This window comes from Phocoena sinus, chromosome 8 (genome assembly GCF_008692025.1).
Source record: "Phocoena sinus isolate mPhoSin1 chromosome 8, mPhoSin1.pri, whole genome shotgun sequence".
NCBI classification, from domain to species: domain Eukaryota; kingdom Metazoa; phylum Chordata; class Mammalia; order Artiodactyla; family Phocoenidae; genus Phocoena; species Phocoena sinus.
In genome coordinates, this window is record NC_045770.1 from 44,541,198 (window position 1) to 44,555,849 (window position 14,652).

At 35.6% G+C, this 14,652-nt stretch overlaps 1 protein-coding gene across 2 annotated transcripts in view; it reads left to right on the forward strand.

The window, feature by feature from the left end:
* Nucleotides 1–14,652, forward strand: part of GRM5 (glutamate metabotropic receptor 5) — a 565,234-nt gene that overhangs the window by 212,285 nt on the left and 338,297 nt on the right. For both annotated transcript variants that reach the window (XM_032640370.1, XM_032640371.1), the window contains exon 3: nt 10,097–10,346. In XM_032640370.1, coding sequence (XP_032496261.1) covers nt 10,097–10,346 — 250 coding nt within the window. The remainder of the gene's footprint in view (nt 1–10,096; nt 10,347–14,652) is intronic.

Sequence of the window (14,652 nt, forward strand, 5' to 3'; positions counted from 1 at the left end):
TAAATGTTGATGATGATGATGGTGATTAAAACTATCAGGTACTGTGAGTGCTTACTCTGCCCCATGTTCTGGTCTAAGCACTTTCCCTAAGGTACCCCTCTCTAGAAATAAGCAAACAAAATCCCTCCTTTGATTTCCACTTTCTCTTCCAATTACCATCATACTTCTTTGCTCTTCTTCACTGCCAAACAACTCTCAAAAAAAGTTGTACAAATCTACTGTCTTCACTCTCTGACTCCTATTACACACAGCCTACTCCTTTATGGCTTTGACTGTGTCGCCAAAATCAGTGGATTTTTTCCACTTTAATAGTCACACTGTTAATGTCCAAAAGAAAGTAAAAGCACGTTGTTATTTTCGTTCCCATAACAATACGTTCTCTTGGTTTCTTCTTCTCCATTGTCTTTGTCAGCTTTGCCTTCTCAATTAATGCATAAATATTTGAATTCTTTAGGGTGTAATCAGAGCTCTCTTCTTTCACATCCTACACTTTGATCTATTACTGTTGCTATCCATATTCTGATGATCCCAAATAGTTCCAATTTTAACTCCTATTTTCTGAGCCAGAATGTCCTTATTCAATTTCCGATTTGGCATTTCTACTTGGCAGAAATTTAAAAGTAAATTAAAAATAAATTCTAAAACTTGATTTTTTTCTCAAAACTTGATTCTCTTTCAGTTTTGTCTATCTCAGTTAAACCCAATTGTATGAACTAGAGTTATTGGAGGGATTAGATATCACAACTTTTGATTCCAAGGTTCAGCAACCTACATTACAGAACCAAAGATGACACTCATACTTGCTGTAATCGACATGGGTGACAGTTATAACTCTCATATATTTTTATTTCATTGATTTGATTTCATGTTATCTGCCATGTATGAATTTGAATGGTCAACTTGTACCTTTGCTCTGAAGATCAAACTTCTTTTTCTAGCCCCATTCCTGGTAGCCAAAAGAAAAATTCAGCAACATAGTATACCACTCAGTAATGCACTTGGTGCTTACTCTTCTGACAATATCTTATATCCCCGGTTAGTATTCCCATAAATAATATTTTTATATGTAGTCCAAAATCTAAGTTACTAAGTTATGCTCTACTAGCTTTATTTTTCTGAATCACTATTGGAGTGTTGATTGAATGTTGCTTACATACTCCATGCCTGGTGTAATGCCTAAAGTGAATTCGCTAAATGAAATCCTTCTAGTACTTGCAATAATAAAACACCCTGGATGAGATTCAATAATGTCCTGCCTCACACTGAGTACTCTGCTATGTGGGTCATGTCACAGAAAAACTCAAGGGTAAGATTTGGGAAAAAAAAAAGGAACCAAAACTTGGAAATCTGTTTGTTAGCAAAGATTTTCATGGCAAAGGCATTTGCCATAATTTGTGGAGTCTTGATGAGAGTATATGATATATTTATATATAGTTTTGTTGTGAGGATAGAAACACCTACATTGAAGAACTTTGTTGTCTAGTGCCAGGAAGTAAATGTAAACAAATGAATGCAATATAGAGTTTGAAATTGCCATACTCATTGTACATGTGGCTATATTGGGAAAAGACATACATTTTTGAAAAGGGAAACATCTTTATAAAGAGATAGTAATAAAATAAGAAGAGGTGTTTATCTCTTTGGGTTTTCTCCCTCCTGGCTGTTTAACTAACCACTAGATTGACTAAGACACAGCACACTCAATATGGGCAGTTTTGGCTAAGATCCCTTGATGAACGTTTATGGCCCCATGAAAGGATGGGAAGTGGTGATTACACTGACTGATTAATCCTGCCCACACATATTTTAGGGGGATGGTATCATGCCAGGCAGTAACTCCAATGAGAAATGGCAGCATTTTTCTTCACTAGTAGTTGTCAACAAAATACACTGTTTATAATAGCAACAGGATATTAGGAGTAAAAGCCATTTGGAATGTATTTATAAATTATTATTTATATTGAGAATCTTAATCTCCTTTTTGAAAAAAAAGACAGTTTGGGTCAAATAAAAGGGAAAAAAGCTCTAATATGGAAGGCCAAGCTCAATAGCTTTTTCTTAAGTGAATTAAATTTCCTAAAGTGAATACTTTCTGAAAGAGTAGTTTTTACATTTTTTTAGCATCCACGTGATGATTGTATTTGAACAAATAAATTAACTCTTCCAAACTTTTACTCTTATCTTTCTGTACCATATTTTCTATTCAAGAAATCCCTGAATAACTATTATGTGATGATACATAGTTAAATAAGTGCATCTAGTACTCTCAAGGGGCTTACAGTTTTGGAAAATAGCATATACAAATATATCCAAAATATAATAAATAAATATATAAAGCAAGTAACATAAATATATGTACAGAATATAGAATACAGAATTTATATTTCAAATTAAGTCTAATACGTTATCATACTTAGCACCATGACTCATTATCTGACTCTGGGAAATCTCCTTAGAAGTCCCCTAATGAAACACATTATATGAAGTGGATTATGTTTTCCTAAGGAAAAAAAATTAATATCATGGGTTATAGTTTTAATCAAATTCTCAATATCAAATAAATCATTAGTGATCAGCCTTGTCATAAAGGTGAAGGAGGGACTTCCCTGGCGGTCCGGTGGTTAAGAGGTTAAGACTCTGTGCCTCCACTGCAGGGGGCGTGGGTTTGATCCCTGGTGGAGGAACTAAGATCCTGCATGGTTAAAAAAAAAAAAAAAAGTGAAGGAACTACAATTATAAAATTTTCTAGCAATTATAAGTAACAAAAATGATGCTCTTCAGTATTATAAAATAGATCACTAGGCTAAAATGTGTAAATATCTAGAGTCTACCACGTGCCTAGTATCATACCTGTACGTAATTAATTAATCCTTGTAAAGCATGGTGGAGTATGTCAGTTTAGTTCCACAAGCATCGCTAGGTGGCGCTATGGAGAAGATGTGGTCTATCCTAAGTAAGTTACATACAGTCTGGGCAACTGAGTTGAACCAGAAAGAATGGGTAAGATTTCAACATAAAGAAATGGGAAAAGGGTATTCCAAGTAGAAAGAACATCATGAATAAAAGTAAATAAGTGGGGACATGTGAGCCATCTGAGCTACACATGAAAGAGCATAATAAGAAGACCACCCCCCTCAAAATGAGACATAGGAGATGATAAGAGGTATGTTCCCAAGTAAGTTTCTATGAAGGGAATAATGGGGGTCTGATTATGGTGGGAGAAGTAAGAGTACAATGGAAAAAAGGAAACGAATGTCAGAGAAAGGAAAATTATTTATCTTTTTAGTATGATTCTATTAATTTAATTTTTATTCTTACAATCAGTTTCTTCAACACACATATTTATAAATTTGAGCCATATCTCCAATAGATATTTTGCAAGAAAAATACCTCATTCACCAGATGTAGCCTATCTATGTTGCCATTCTCTATTATCTTTATCCAGAAGTATGTTTAATCCACAGTAGCACAGTATCTACTGAAAGTGAAGTGGTGCCACCTGAAATAGCAGTGGTCTATGGTTATGCATTGCATACTAAAGGATTGTTCCATGCCTGTGCCTTTAAACATAAAGTGCAAAGAATCTCTTAGGTTAGAAGAAAAATTTAAAGTTATTCTTTAGCAAGTCTTGTTTGCATTGTGTACTTTGTAGGCACAAATGGAGTCAGATGCTTCCAGATCCCAGCTGACATAATACAGGTCAAATAGTACTAGTGAAAGCAACTAGCTTTAAATAGCATTTGAGGTTAAAATATTAGAATCTCTTATTATCCAGGGGAACACTGAAGCCATTGGAAAAAAATCTAGATGTTCTGACTGTTTTGACTATTGTACAATTCTGTCCTTCAGATTTTAAGTGGAATAACATTACATAATCACTCAATAGAGTGATACATTCTAGACACAAATGTTGCAGTTCTGATGAGAGGTAGGATAATTAATTGCACAAATATTTTCATCTGGCAAATTCCCACTTGGTGCTGATTACTTTGTACCACTCATTCATTCACTTATTTTTTTATTCAACTTGCGTTAGTTATCTTCTAGGCCCCTTTGAGGAATTAAGAATACACAAGAGAATAAAATTTATGTCCCAAAGGTATACAGTCTTAAAGGAGCAGACACAAGTAAAGACAATTTTCTATTGTAAGATCAAATGAGGAACATAGGAAGGGATACACAGGTTGGGCAGACTTTGCAGAGGGATTCCTTGAGCTTGATATTAAAGGAACAGTAAGTAGAAGGTGATTTGACTGGAGGAAGGAAAATTAACTGGACTTTTCTATTTTAATTTAGATGTGACATCTTGTTGAAAACCATCTCAATTGTAAAGTCTTTCTGGCATACTAGAAATGACTAATATGATTTTAAGTAGAGCATCTGCTCTTAGAATAAATGTGAATTAAGCATTCTGCCATGGCTTCAGGTTTGGTATCTTTCATGATATAAGAAAAAAAATAACCTTGATCCTATTTTATATTTTTATCCATTAGGCTCTCATTCTGTGGTTGAAATGGAAAATAAAATGCGTACAATGTAGCCAAATCTAACTGATGTGATAAAAACATAGAACCAAAACAAAGTGATATCTAAGCAATTGTTTGAGATAAAATTTGATTCTGATCAATTTTGCTCTATAATAATTCTATTTACAAAATTAGCTACCCCCAAGTTCTCAAGTTATTTTCATTATAGAGATTGTATTTTAATAATTGAATGTGAGTATATCCCACCAGAAATATACAAAGATATCTAAAAGTTATAAATTAATATTTACTCTTACATTTGATTTAAGGAAATTACAGGAAAATTTTATCCTCACTATCAGCATGCTGAATTTCTTTTTTCAGTAATGTTCACTTGGCATTCCATTTTAAATGTTCCATATCTCTCTGCAATTTCAATAACTTTTAAGTCTGTTATTTAAAATTTTTTCATCAAACTTGTACTTTAATATTTTTCAAAATCATGTCATTCAGAATGGCTTAAAGTAAGAAAGAGCACTTTACATTTTTCTTTTCTGGTTTTCACTTTCATATTTCTAAGTAGTATGAATATATGTTTACTTTTTTTTTTTTTTTTTTTTTGCAGTACGCGGGCCTCTCACTGTTGTGGCCTCTCCTGTTGCGGAGTACAGGCTCCGGGAGCGCAGGCTCAGCGGCCATGGCTCACGGGCCCAGCTGCTCCGCGTCACGTGGGTTCTTCCCGGACTGGGGCACGAACCTGTGTCCCCTGCCTCGGCAGGCGGACTCTCAACCACTGTGCCACCAGGGAAGCCCCTACGCTTACTTTTTTAATGCCTACTTTTTAATTTATGGAAAGTAGACATCTCTTAATTCACATATATTCTTATTTCTTCTCAATATAATTGTATTATTAGATTAATCTCATTTTTTTCAGATTCAAATAATTCTGTTAATCATCTCTCTCTTGCTTTCTGTATATCTTAACTTCCAAATAATGAGTGGAGTATTTTAATAACCTTCCCTTTCTCATCAACTCTCCCTGCTTCCACATCTCAACCTAAAATCTTCCTCTGCTGTAATTTTCATTGGTAAGGTTGGTAACATATATTTTCTATTGCATAATAAGTCTACCTTGCCTATATGTGGACTTATACAGTTGAAAATTAATAATTGACATTTGCATCATTACAATTATAAATAGTGTGAGCTAAGAGTCAAGTCGGACTACGATTACATTTTCTTCTCATAATTCCAAGCCACAGACCCTCTGCTACTTAAAGAAGAATGTCTAATAGATTCCTTCTTACTTTTGCCAGATGCTTAGTTGAAGCCACAGACTAGTTTCATATTTTACACCATATCTTCCTTTTTCTAGCACCTTTGTTTCCTTGTTGGAAAAATAAATCTTTGCTTCCTCACCATTTTTCTCATTCTATACGGTGCTTGAAATCTATTTCATTTTCTTCAAGAAGCCTATGAAATTTTTATAGTTTCTCCTTTCTTTCTTTCTTTCTTTCTTTCTTTCTTTCTTTCCTTCTTTCTTTCTTTCTTTCTTTCTCTTTCTTTCCTTCTTTCTTTCTTTCTTCCTCTTTCTTTCTTTCTTTCTTTCTTTCTCTTTCTTTCTTTCTTTCTTTCTTTCTTTCTTTCTTTCTTTCTTTCTTTCTTCCTTTCTTCCTTTCTTCCTTTCTTCCTTTCTTCCTTTCTTCCTTTCTTTTTTCCACTATGTGGGCCTCTCACTGTTGTGGCCTCTCCCGTTGCGGAGCACAGGCTCCGGACGCACAGGCTCAGCGGCCATGGCTCACGGGCCCAGCTGCTCCGCGTCACGTGGGTTCTTCCCGGACTGGGGCACGAACCTGTGTCCCCTGCCTCGGCAGGCGGACTCTCAACCACTGTGCCACCAGGGAAGCCCCTACGCTTACTTTTTTAATGCCTACTTCTTAATTTATGGAAAGTAGACATCTCTTAATTCACATATATTCTTATTTCTTCTCAATATAATTGTATTATTAGATTAATCTCATTTTTTTCAGATTCAAATAATTCTGTTAATCATCTCTCTCTTGCTTTCTGTATATCTTAACTTCCAAATAATGAGTGGAGTATTTTAATAACCTTCCCTTTCTCATCAACTCTCCCTGCTTCCACATCTCAACCTAAAATCTTCCTCTGCTGTAATTTTCATTGGTAAGGTTGGTAACATATATTTTCTATTGCATAATAAGTCTACCTTGCCTATATGTGGACTTATACAGTTGAAAATTAATAATTGACATTTGCATCATTACAATTATAAATAGTGTGAGCTAAGAGTCAAGTCGGACTACGATTACATTTTCTTCTCATAATTCCAAGCCACAGACCCTCTGCTACTTAAAGAAGAATGTCTAATAGATTCCTTCTTACTTTTGCCAGATGCTTAGTTGAAGCCACAGACTAGTTTCATATTTTACACCATATCTTCCTTTTTCTAGCACCTTTGTTTCCTTGTTGGAAAAATAAATCTTTGCTTCCTCACCATTTTTCTCATTCTATACGGTGCTTGAAATCTATTTCATTTTCTTCAAGAAGCCTATGAAATTTTTATAGTTTCTCCTTTCTTTCTTTCTTTCTTTCTTTCCTTCTTTCTTTCTTTCTTTCTTTCTCTTTCTTTCCTTCTTTCTTTCTTTCTTCCTCTTTCTTTCTTTCTTTCTTTCTTTCTCTTTCTTTCTTTCTTTCTTTCTTTCTTTCTTTCTTTCTTTCTTTCTTTCTTTCTTTCTTCCTTTCTTCCTTTCTTCCTTTCTTCCTTTCTTTTTTCCACTATGTGGGCCTCTCACTGTTGTGGCCTCTCCCGTTGCGGAGCACAGGCTCCGGACGCACAGGCTCAGCGGCCATGGCTCACGAGCCCAGCTGCTCCGCAGCATGTGGGATCTTCCCGGACCGGAGCACGAACCCGTGTCCCCTGCATTGGCAGGCGGACTCTCAACCACTGCACCACCAGGGAAGCCCTCTCCTTTATTTTTAAATATACAATTCTAAAATGTAGTCATTATATCAACTACTGAAAATCTAAATACTACAAGCCTCCCAATTTTATTGGAATACATATTCCCATTTTTAATTCCCAACTTAGAATGGGTTTCTTTTATTAACTCAAAATGAGTATTCTGAAGAAATTTTTATGTTACACATATATTGCAACTGTTTCCTGTTTTAATTTTAAAGAATAATTCTTGGGCTTTGCTCTAACAAAATCATATTTCCCCCACTAGTTTAAGCTTATTTTTTAGTCTATTGTTCAGTATTAATGTCATTTGCTCCATGATTTGTTTTAGTTGCTCCAAGAGAGGGCATCTTAACTGTGTCTAGAATATTCTTTATAACCCCAATATGTGCAATTAATTAGGTTCAGGCTATCTATAAGATATTTTACATACATAAAATATAATATACAAAATACCCATGTATTAGGCAGTGTTATCTGTGATTTTCCGGTGATAAAGCTGAGATTTAGAACAACCCAAGCTACATTAGAACTCAGATCTCTCTAATAACAAAGTTCTCTATGGCAAGGTGCTTCTATATATAACTTACTGTATAAACAAAAAAAAATGTTAAAACAAGTCTGTTGGAGAGGTGCTAAAGATTATAAATCTGTCAGGTATTTTTTGTTGTTTAACTATGAATATACTGAGAATTTTCGTTATTGCCATCACAATCACTATGCACCTAATATCATATTATTTATCCAAATGCCCTAGCGTTAATTAAAGCATCAAGTGCAGGGTAGTCAATTGAAAAATAGAGTTGGCTAAAAGTAATCAGAAAATAATAGATTACTCAGGTTAGTGTAAGACTAATAATTTAGGCCCCTTTGCACATTTTTCAGGAAGAGCCCTTTAACCTTTGTTAATTGCAAAATAACTACATCGCCTACCTGCCATCATCATAGAGGTTTCTTTTTGCTTTAATTCTGGGAGAAGAGGGAAAGATGCAGCTGGGCCTACCAGTGTTTTTGGCTGGGACTCAAGCTGGCCTGTTCTGCTTTGCCCTTTACAGTTTGTTCATGAGGATAAACTTACACAAAAACCCACCCTCAAAGTCTGAGGCTCTCATTTGCAACAAGGCACCCCTGCTAAGATGGAGCACACACAGGGCCAGGAGGGAGAGGATAGATTTTCAAATCAAGACTCTGCCATCTGCTTGTTAAATGTGAACTTCAGTTTTATCAGCTGCGAAGGGAAGATAATAGTACCTTTATCACAGAGTTGGTGTAAGTAGCATGAGCTCATATATATGAACTAACTTTCCAAACACCAAAATGTTACATGAGTGTAGTTATTTATAAGTTATCTCTATTATCATTGTACAGTGAAATGTATGCAGTCGAATGACTTGTACTTGCTTGTTCATTTGAGATTAACTCCTCCTGATGAAATGCCATTTCCTAGGTCTAGTTGATTGCTAGGCCACTTACATCCCACAGCTTGGCTGTCTTGTAATAGTCTCCTGTATTTCTCAAATCAATCGCCCTTACCCACCTAATCTTTTGAAAACTCAGAAAATGAACCTGTCATAATTTATAGGGCCTCAGAAGGCTCCCAAAATATCTAAACTTGAAGCATCATGACCTTTAAATAGGAAAGAGAAACACAGATATAATTTGGCTTCTGAGTCTCGTAAAAGTCAGCTGTAGAAGAATGGAGGGAGCAGAATCTTCACTCTTAGACAGATCTGTGAATGGAATGGAACTTTCCACCTACTGGGGATATTAACTCTGGGCCACTGTAAACCTAAATGCCTCATCTGTTTTCTTATCTGTAGAAGGAGGTCATAATATATTTCTCAATATATTCTTCTGAGAGTTAAATGAGGTCACATATATAATAATCTTGATACACTTCCTGGCCTATAAGTGATTGTCAATATTGATCCCCATGTTTCATAATTTTAAAAGGCCACCATCAGTCCTTAACCCCAAAACGTTGCAAAATACTTTGGAATTATTCCCCCATATATCGGTAATTTTTCAATGGTTATATATAATAAAACTTTAAATGTTTTAAATGAGCTAATACATTTATCTGTGACAAGACTAAAATCTCAATCAAGGATCTGGAATTTTCACTTGGGATAAAACCACAAGCTCTCATGATTATTTATGAAATATATGGATAATATTCTATAAAATAAAATACTCTAAGATATTTGTACATCTATACTATATAAAGTATATGTATTGCATCTGTGTATAATGTCTTTAAACACAAAAATCTGAATCGGTGGGGTAAGAAGATCATATAATGAGAAACAAAATGAAGTGATACAGAATGAAAAGATAGCAGATAAATATTTTCCATCATCTCACATTAGAATATGAGTTTTTTTGAGTCAAAGGGGGAGCCAAATTGCTTGTATTTTTGTAATATTCTCTCTGAGTGAAAAAGTTTTAAATGATCAATGCATATATGTATCCTGTAGTTTCATTGTAAACTGCCCAGATAAGCAAGTCAGTGAAAAAGCAAAACCTCACTCAGGTCTTCAGGTTCCAAATCCAACACTACCAGGTGACCTTCATGCTCCCAGCACTTCGGCATTCCAACTCTACCCAATGAATCCAACACTCTCCCCTCTGCTTATCTGTTTCCACACAGGCAACTATGGAGAAAGTGGGATGGAAGCGTTCAAAGATATGTCAGCCAAGGAAGGGATTTGCATCGCTCACTCTTACAAAATCTATAGCAACGCGGGGGAGCAGAGCTTCGATAAACTGCTGAAGAAGCTCAGGAGTCACCTGCCCAAGGCCCGGGTGGTGGCCTGCTTCTGCGAGGGCATGACGGTGAGAGGTCTGCTGATGGCCATGAGGCGCCTGGGGCTGGCAGGAGAATTTCTGCTTCTGGGCAGGTAAGTGACAAGGAGAAAATTCACATGGAAGTAAAGTCAGGAATTTGGGGAAATCGAAGGGTATCTTTTGGTGCCTAAAGACAGATGCTTTGGAAGCTTAATCTGTGTAGTGGAAGTAGAGCTTAAAAATCATAAAACACCAGAGCCTGAAAATAATCATGGAAAATAAGTAGATATGCCATGTGCTGATTACTGATAATGACAAGAATCAACATATGAAAATGATGAGTCCTTCAGTCCTCAAAAACTAATTGTAAGGAAATGAGAAGGATTTTTAAATTCTTGCATAATTCCCTTGGAGGTAAACACATTTCAAACTTTATGCTGTTGCTTCTGAAATTGATTCTGAGAATGGCTATGTAAGCTTGTTTTATAAGATAGAATCTTAGACTTTGGGGATGGAACGTGAGGAATTGCTTCTAGAACTAATTGTAAAAGCATTCGTAATTTGGCTCATTATTTTATATTGCAGAAGTGTTATCACGTCACCTGATCACACTCACATTGTTAGCAGACCAGTTTCTAAAAGATCAACTTCTGCAGGGACTGACTTTCATTATCTGGATAATGCACTTGATTGGCACAGCTCAGCTCATTTCTTCCTGATCCTGTTGAGTCAGCGTATTAGTTAGGGTTCTGCAAAGAAATAGAAACAGTAATGTATGTCTATGGAGAGAGATACCCAGGAGAGTCAGTGTTACAGCTGTGGTCTGAAAGCTGGCAGGCTTGAGACCCAAGAAAAGCCAATGTTTCAGTTCAAGTCTGAAGGCCAGAAAAGACTAATATCTCAACACAAGCAAGTCATGAAGGAGTTTTACTCAGCCTTTTTCAGGACTTGAATTGATTGGATGAGCCCACCCAATTTAGGGAGAATAAACGTCATTATTCAGTCTACCCATACTAATGTTAATCTCATCCAGAAACACCCTCGTAGACAGAATAATGTTTGGCCAAACGTTTTGTCACCCCGTGGCCCAATCAAGATGTCACATAAAATTAATCATCACAGTCAAGTCAACACCATAGTTTTAACAGGTGAATGCAGTTCACCATTTCATACCTTTAAAAAGTTACCATGTTATCACATATCTTTTCTCAATAGGTAGCCAACTTAAAGAACAGAGAAAACCTTCAGAACCATTGCATCTTTCTCAGTATTACTGTCCAAAATAAAAAGCCAACTCACTTGTTATTAACTTTTGATGGCTCATTATAGAAAACATGCTTCCTTTATTTGCGAACATGTGTAACTGACCTTCTGTGATCAGACTTCGCTCCTACTCAGCTACATTTTATGACAGCCAGTTTATGTACCTAATTCTTTTCTGTCTGAGCTGATGGCAATAGATTGATGGGACTGTTTTATATGAGGCCAACCATCCTTCATAAAAATGATACTGAGATTCCTTTCTCATCGATGCCATACATTTTGTCTAAAATCATCCCTAGTTGGCAAGAGTGATGCATCAGTTCATTTCATGTAAATCAAGAACATTCTCACTGCCAATATTCTGAAAGTCCAAAGTGCAGTGTTACCAGTGGGATAAAAAGAACAAGAAAGAAAGATGCTGGCTTGAAACAGTCCTGTTTTTCCTTGTCGGGGGGGAATGGGGGGTAAGGGATTCTGTAGCTCCTGTCTGCTGCTTTGCCAACATCAATAAACAAGTCAGCAGCACTTGTTTTTCAGCCATATGTTAGGTCACAAACAAATGTTTTTTGATCACATGTACCCAAGAAAAATAGGTTGGTATCTACTGTATTTGCCATTTTCCATCTACATTTTTTGCCAGCAGCATCACAAGGCCAAAATTCAATATTTTGTATATTTAAAATTTTATTCTGTATATGCTGTTTATAAGTTCCTTTCAAATCATTTCATCCATGAAATAATAGATTTATAACCTTTAATTATATTTCCTAATTCTCTCATTTATTGGCCAATAATAATTCAACATTTGCTTGAGCACCAGTTCATCTTTGAGCAATCGTTGTTAGAAAAATCCTCCTTTCTCTGAATTTTAAAAATGTCTCTCTGTAGTTTCCACATCTTGGATCATATTATTTTCTTTGCAGGTGACATGTGATACTCTTTACAGTATTTGGAAACAACATTATGGTCCTTAGTCCCCTTCATCTTCTCATGAAATCCCCACTTCTTCCATTCCTACTTCTTCATAGTGAAAAGGCACTGTGGGTATTAATAAAACCATTTATCAGGACCATCTATAGGATCATTTATCAACTGTTGTGTGCCAATTACTGCACTAACCACTTTACATGCATTGTTTCATTTAATTATTCATTTGACAAATATTGAGTGGCTAGTATCTGTTAAGATGCTTGGAATACATCAGTGAACAAAATAGACAGTAGTCACTACCCTTATGGACCTTACAGATGATAAGTTAGATAGAAGGAAATAAGTGCTGTGAAAAAAATCTAAGAACAACTTGCATGATGAGTACTATTATCATCTCCATTTTATAGGCAAGGACTCTTAAGACTCAATAAATGCTGAGAAATAATAATATGATATATAGATGTATGCCATGAAGGCAAAATTTTAAATGTCTGTAAGTCTAGGAACTGAGCAGTTAGCACTACGTTCTGCTGCTTCTTAGTAAGTTTAAAATATTCCTGTTAGTAAAAGTGGAGGTCTAGGACACTGAGCAGAAAAGCAGAACTTAATAGTTGTAAGAGAATTTAGAACATCTATCCACTCTCATTTTACAAATGAGGAAACTGATACCACAAACATTTGAATGACATGGTCAAGGTCACACAAAAACCCAATTACCATGACTCAAAATCTTGTGCTTTTCTCCACTAACCTGTCTCCTATAGAATAGAAACAGGGGAGAAGTTATAATCTGACAGCAAATCCCTGGTTCTTCATAGACCCTCGGTGGAGAAAAAAAAACTATCCTAGATAATTCCAATTGAAGTTAGCATTTTTATATTAATGTTCCCTCCTAAAAACTCTTACTCAACTCACCCTACCCTATACTCCTCCTAGAATTTTAAGATAATTTTGTTTGCATATACTCCCCAATCTCTCTTTCTGCTCCTTCCTTCCCCTACCCCCAACTCAAACTTGGGTGGATAGTTCCTATAAACTAGGAGTCAAAGCTAAGAGAAAGACTCTGTATTCAGAACTTCCTAGAGGTTTCCACATTTAACAGCTATAGTTACTTAAAAATCTATCCAGCTGCCTTGGGACAGGCATGTTTAATGGGGTCATTCAACTAAAATGTTAGGCAGGTCTAAGAACTCTGCTGCCAAGACAACCTCATCTATCAACATACCTCACCATCTGTGTTGCACATCTGTAGAATGTTAGAGTGACATAGACCTGGCCACTGGGTCTTCTCATTTGAACTCTGGTTAATCTGTTGTCTTAGTGACAATAAAAATGTCCTCTCCAGGTCCCGGAAATAGTCTTGCTAAACACTTTAGCCCTGGCAGCAGGATGAGATCAATAATCTGAATGGTAATGACATTTCTAAAGGGGCTGATTTTTCTAGAATGGATACAGTGTTTTAGATCTTGACTTGGGAAAATATTATTTGAGATGTATTATTTACAAGTTGTAAGCCTAAAAATGTGGAAACAAGGACCAATTTTTAGCAAATTAACAATGTAAAGATCTTTTTATCTTATCTATGATTAACTAAAACTATTTAGCTATTTGAATTAAGAATTTCTGTCCTTCAATGTTATTATAGTTACCAGGACGCAAGAAAAATGTACTTAAATTTCAAAACTAATGGGAATTATTACCAGTGTTTCTTTTCTTTATGCACAGGTTACTGATTTCAAGCCACATTTTTTTTTTTTAGCTTTTAAAATGTTTTCTTAAATTGAAGTATAGTTGATTTACAATGTTGCATTAATTTCTTCTGTACAGCAAAGTTATTCAGTTATACATATATATATACTTTTTTCATATTCTTTTCCTTTATGGTTTAATCTCAGGGTATAGAATATAGTTCCCTGTGCTACAGAGTAAGACCTTGTTGTTTATCCATTCTACATATACTAGTTTGCATCTGCTAACCCCAAACTCCCATTCCATCCCTCTCCCATCACCCCCCCTTACCCTTGACAACCACGAGTCTGTTCTCTATGGCTGCGAGTCTGTTTCTGTTTCGTAGATAAGTTGATTTGTGTCATATTTTAGATTCCACATGTAAGTGATATAATATGGTTTTCATCTTTCTTTTTCTGACTTACTTTGCTTAGTATGATAATCTCTAGGTCCATCCATGTTGCTGCAAATGGCATTATTTCATTCTTTCTTATGGCT